The sequence below is a fragment of the Carassius carassius genome, chromosome 38 (assembly GCF_963082965.1).
Source record: "Carassius carassius chromosome 38, fCarCar2.1, whole genome shotgun sequence".
NCBI lineage: Eukaryota > Metazoa > Chordata > Actinopteri > Cypriniformes > Cyprinidae > Carassius > Carassius carassius.
In genome coordinates this window covers 18,946,324-18,952,323 of record NC_081792.1, presented here as the reverse complement: position 1 = coordinate 18,952,323, position 6,000 = coordinate 18,946,324, and the positions used below count along the sequence as shown (strand labels likewise).

At 36.9% G+C, this 6,000-nt stretch overlaps 1 protein-coding gene across 5 annotated transcripts in view; it reads left to right on the top strand.

Moving 5' to 3' along the window:
* The first annotated feature begins 259 nt into the window (after positions 1-259).
* LOC132119482 (pleckstrin homology domain-containing family G member 5-like) overlaps positions 260-6,000 on the top strand; it is a 48,477-nt gene continuing 42,736 nt past the window's right edge. For 2 of the 5 annotated variants that reach the window (XM_059529501.1, XM_059529502.1), the window contains exon 1: positions 260-413. In XM_059529501.1, coding sequence (XP_059385484.1) covers positions 275-413 — 139 coding nt within the window. In that variant the 5' untranslated portion in view covers positions 260-274. Of the gene's footprint in view, positions 414-3,677; positions 3,919-5,565; positions 5,583-6,000 lie in introns of those variants that run through there. The other 3 variants (XM_059529507.1, XM_059529503.1, XM_059529506.1) reach the window with 3 other exon arrangements.

Here is a 6,000-nt window from a genome sequence, read left to right as displayed (position 1 = left end):
GCGTCAACGACTGTCAACAGGTCCTTTATGTGTCTCTGCAGCGCACGCAAGGTGAAGCGCTTAGGACGTCAGTCAAGCGTACAGATAAGATATTTTAAAGAAACTAAATAGTTTTGCGTTATATTATAGGGACCATTACAGATTATACATGAAATATACATGTCAACGATATCAAAATTAGTTCAAGTGAATTGCCTGACGCTTTGTTTTTGGAGGACTGCCAACAGCGCGTCTGAGCCCATGTCTGCTCTCCAGCTGATACTCAGCGGACGGTATGGTCGGATGTCTCATCACTGAGAACAACAAACACATGAATACGCAGAACTTGGAAATTAAGCCACATGGTCAACAGCACATAATGCATCGATATGGATCGCCACCCAAGAGCTGGCTTGGGCTTCGTTTGCGACTAAGTAAGTGAAATTTAGTTTTATGCGTTACCGGCTGCAATTAAATAAAAAAAGTGTGTACTACCTTCATATTGTGCTTCCTTTGTGGCAATAATGACAACTAAGGTAAAAAGTTGAAGCTACAAGTTTTGGGGACGTCTTAAAGGGATAGTTCATCCTGTATTCTGTCTTCATTTTCTCAACCCTGTGTCATCATATTTTGCTGGATGTCCCAGTTTCTCTTTTCCATTCATTGAGAATGAATGCTTGAAGATGTCAAACTTTAAAGATGCTGCAAAATCATCATAGAAGTATCATAAAAGGTGTAATGTCTGAGTAATTTCAGTAGGACATCTGACCCTTAAATGACTAGAGACTGACTGTTTGATAACTGAAAATAGCCTAGATTCAGTTTAACTCGTTATTACTGTATGTCTGTCTGCCTGAACAGAATTATTATTATTTTTTTTTTTTTTTTGGTTATTTAAATCCATATTTTCTGCCACTCTTGATCTCAGCTTTTCTCATTCATCACAATTAGATATGGGCTAAATTGTATTTATGTTGTGACATGTAGACAGATTACCTCTCTACTGGCTTATCATTAGGAAATATGATTAACTCTTTATCGAGAGTCAGCAGCTCTGTTTATAGAGACTGCATTTAGTTTGGAAAATCATGGAAAAGTTAGAAAAAATATGTTGCAATTGCGATGCAATGATAAGAAATGGAAAGACTTTGATAATCTGATATGAGCTATTTATCCAGATAATATTTAGACCAGCTGATTTTATCGAAAATGGGAAGTGATTCCAAATGGTGACTATTATAATTATAGGGTCAGGATTAATATATATATAATTAGCAGGATTGGCCACAAGATCTTTATTTTATATTCTTTTTAGCAAATATAAATATTTTGAAATATTTATATATATATACTATAGTTTGACAGTGCAAAGTACTCTTCCAACTGAAGGAAATTATGCTCTCTCTGTGAGGTCCAGGGTAGTTATTAAATTCAAACTTCAAACTAACAAATGGGGCTTTAATGATGTTCATAATTTATTATCATTGAAGCTATTGAGTAGTATTTCTTGATGTTACATACCGTTTAAGCTTTTTATTTTTTGTGATGAACAACGCCAGTAAAATAGACTTGTTTACCTGATTTTGAATAGGAACCGCTGCATGGAACTTGTCTTGTCTATTTCAGAACTGTCACTTGCCTGACTAATTTGCCATCTAGCCTCCAAACCAAGCCCATTACTAGTTTCAGCTCAAATGGCCTCTACACCATGTGCATGACTGTCCTAATGCTAGTGTTTTAAACAAAGATAAACAGTCTCAGGAGAATCACAGATCAGAGGATTAGCCTAGTTATTATAATTGACTGTAGTAGCTGTCACACCATGCAGTGCTCTTTCATGTGTGGCCAACATGCTGGTGGTAACATATGCTTTTCATGCTGAGTATCATGAGCTGAAGATAGCATTATTATTAACAGCCAAATGCAATGCTGCAAACAAAAGTTGGGTGTGGTCAGGGCTCTAATTGAGGGTGGATGGGATCCCCCTGGTTGAAAAAAATAAAAATTATAATAACGGTAATTGGCCAATCAGAATTCGGTTTTGTAACAAGTTGCATATACAAGCGGAAGCAAGTTTTCGTCATTTTTCAAGCAAAATTGGTTAAAGCGCAACTTTTGAATTTCCTTAAAAAGAAGACAACAGAAAAGGTATGATTTTTCCTTCATTGGAATTTAAAAACATCACCCTGACATAATATTATTGTGCTGTAATTGTAACTGTGAGGGATTGGGTGATGATAGGAGAGCTGACATCAAAGTCCAAAAGCATTCACTGCATGATGAAGCCTATTAGAACACAGGTAAAAATAACCTTATAATTTAATTAAAGAAAAAATACCCATGTATGAGTTTTTATGTTTTTTCCATTCAGATGGACAGCTTCCCTGCATCCCAATGTGCATACTATCCAGACTATCTGCCCTAAATAGTATTGAAAATGACAAATCAATTCAATAAATCAGTACTCAAAACAGGGGCTTGTTGCCACCTACTGGTGGTTTTAATATCATCATTATTTATCTATGACGGGCCTAAAAAAGTTTTTTAAAAGATCAAATTTACCGCAGAACAACCTTAAAATCTCTCACTCGTGGTATTAATGCAGATGGACAGTGCATTAATTAATGGAAAGTATATATATTTAGACCAAAAGTTTTTTTAATTCTGGTAAATACACACACACACATATATTTTTTTTTATCAGATTATATATATGATTCATTTGATTAATTAATTTCAATTTCATTTAAACTCTTTTGCATTCTAAGAATCAAGAGTGACCAACAATACACCAGACAAACGATTTAAATAGTCAAACAATAGCTACAGAGAAACACACTGTACAGCAGAAACAAAACCGTGCTAGTTTGCAGTGATAAAGTTCAACTGTAATTATTTAATGTAATAGCCAGATAAAATAGGCCATAAATATAAAAGTCGTACACCAGCTCGCAGAGAGAAATGTCTAGGTGAAGATCAAAAGAGCTTTGTTGTTTGTACAGTACATGTCCCAGCGAATGATTAAGCTGACAGAGTCTGAGACTGTGGTGTATTGGCTTGACTGCCACTGGAAGCCTGTTCATTAAAACTAACCCCTGCACGTCACACTGCTCCAAATCACTACCATATGGCTGGAAATGTTGGATCCCGACTGCTAAGACTCTCGTATGCTACTCTCTAATTTGTAAGAGCAAAATTAGAAATTGTGGGGGTTCTGGAGGGCATTCGCAAACTTTGCAGCTATTCTCTTAATCTTTATCTTAACCCTTTCTCACTTTCAACTCTATAAACCTTTATATAAAGTATTTTGTCCTGCAATACTCTTTCTATATTCCTTACTGTGTCTTGAGTGTCTGTAAATCGTATGATTTCTGCATCCTTGCTCTATATGATACTGTAACTTTGAGATGCATGGCGTTTGTGGGCAACAAGTAGGTGGACATCTCAAAAGGCAGCTTTGTATCTCTTGCCATTCTGAAAAGTCACAGGTCCAAGTCTCCCTCACATCCCAGCATGCACTTCACATGTGGATGAATGCATTTCTTGTCTGGCGTGCTGTGTGGGTCAAGCCCCCCTCTTTTTTCCCCTTCGCATACTGGCTCACAAAGTCCAAAGCACCCTGCCTGGAAACTTCTGAGAACTTCTCTCCATAAGACAACTCACGCAAGTTTTTGTAATTTCTGTAATATGGGGAAACTTGAAGAGCATTAATATTTAAAACATTGATGTTTGGTTCAAGGTTTGAAGAACATAAATTTGATCTTCACAAGTGAGATGCGGTGTTAGATTTATCGGTTGCGCTTGGATTGTAAATCACAATGTTCTATTGGCGGCGACACGGGTCTTATGAGCTGGAAACTCTGCCATGTACACAGGATGAGCTGGGGGTGGAGAGGTACACCTGGACCTCCCTCACGGACATTACCCAGAAGTCTTTTGGTAAGAGATCTTTATTGAATGGCGAATAGTGTGAGACAGTTAGGTTGTATCATTAGTTTTTACCTTCAAAGATAAACTATCAAATTGTTTTAAAATGTATTTTGTTTGTATTTTTTGAAGATATTACATAAAGTTTAAGATGGATAGACTCTGTATTATATCATTTCCCAGGCCATGTTTCTTCTTACAGGCAAATATTTTTCATTGAAAGTATAAGAATGCAATATTGTTTTCAGAGGGCCTGTAGTTCATTCCCAAAATCAGCGTTTTGTCATCATTTACTCACCTTCATGTTGTTGTATGGCTTTCTTCAGTGGAAAGCTAAAATGGGATATTTAGCCAAATCTCCATGCTGTTCTCATCCATAATGAAAGTTGAAGGGGACCAGGAGCTGTCAAGAATACATAATAAAACCATCATAAAAGTAGTCCAAACAACACATGTAGACTTTTCCAAATCTTCTGAAGTCATGTGAAACTTTTGTGTGAGGAATTGGCTAAAATTTTAATAACTTGCAGAAAATCTTTCCTAGAAGATCAGTGGTCACTATATACTTTCATTGTGTGGAAAAGCAGCGACAACAAATGACATTCTGCTATAAATAACTCCTTTTGTGTTCCATGGGAAAGAAAGTAAGCCATACATGTTTTGCAAGACATAAGCGTGAATAAATAATGATAGAATTTTATTATTTGGGAGAAATTGAACTTTTATATTCAAATCTAGTTAAACAAAGTGTGGTCTCCACTAAGAAGTCAGACGGTTTTAGAGACCACTGTGACACCTAAGTGTAGACAGAAAGAATGAGTTTTAGCTTTTCCATTCTACCCTTACTGTTTGATTTGTGTGCTAATGCCCTAATTAGGACCCACTAAGAATGACCTTTGCCTCTGGAAGAATTTTGTCTGTCTAATCACTAACTCTATCCCTCTTCCAGTCTTTGCAGTCAAACAAATTGTCTTTTCTTATTGTCTAAATCTTTAGGTTTCTTTTAAAGCTAAAAGAAAACACACATAGCAGTTGTGTAATGAACTGAAGTGTGTCATTTATTGTTAAAATGACTGTTTTCAAATAGGTTTCAGAAACTCAGTGGCCATTACATAAGCAGATTGGGCCTCCCCAAACACACAGCATCGGTTGAGCCAATGTTGCTATGTCACACTCTATCACCTAATCTCATTTAAGCCCAAAACACAAGAGGATTAGTTATCCAGGAATAAAGAATCAGTGACAGTTCCTCTCCCGGTCATGTTTTGACATTCTCAGACCATCCAAATCATATACTGGCATCCATGGCATCAGCTTTCTGTTCCTCCGGTGGAGGCAAAGGAAACGAGTATTAAATAAAATATTTCCGTTCTTGCACTTGAGACAGTAGGTGTGCTTAACACTCCTCAGGAACTTCGGCAAACGACTGGGTAAACAGAGGGCCATGAAAAACAGATCCTGGCATTCTGCACATTCCTTACATAGAGGATTTCTTAGTAGGTGCCCTTTGCCTCTCTCACTAAAGAAGGAGAAATGGAATATTCTTCATGGAGAGATGGAGGCGAGTATGGAGATGGAATGTGAGCAGCGTTGAGGATAATATCTAAAGTCTGGCTTGGGCTATGTGGTGATGTTCTGCTTTCAGGATGTTAGAAAACTTGCAGTGCCTTGATGAGGTAGGCACTGTGTACCTTGTAAATATCATGCTGTATGAACACAGAAAACATTCACACAACCACTGTATATGGGTGTTTCACTAACCTCTGACACTTTTATGTCCTAGGGGGACAGATTTTTTTTTTCCAAGCCTTCGTCTGTTTATTTTCGCTTTAATGCCTTTAATGCATTGTTGAAATTGCTTTTCACTTATCCTAGACCCAAACTTATAACTTGTTACACATCATCACTCTCTCATTTGTGGCAACATTTCCACCACCACCCAAATTTGCCCATGATAAAACTATTCCAAATGAAACAAAATGTTTAAAAAACCTTTTCATCACTTAAATGATGATTTAAGATGTGGTGCAAATGAATTTTTATTCATGATGGTTCAGAGGGAATAAAGGAATGGAACCTTGAATCGGTGTTCCA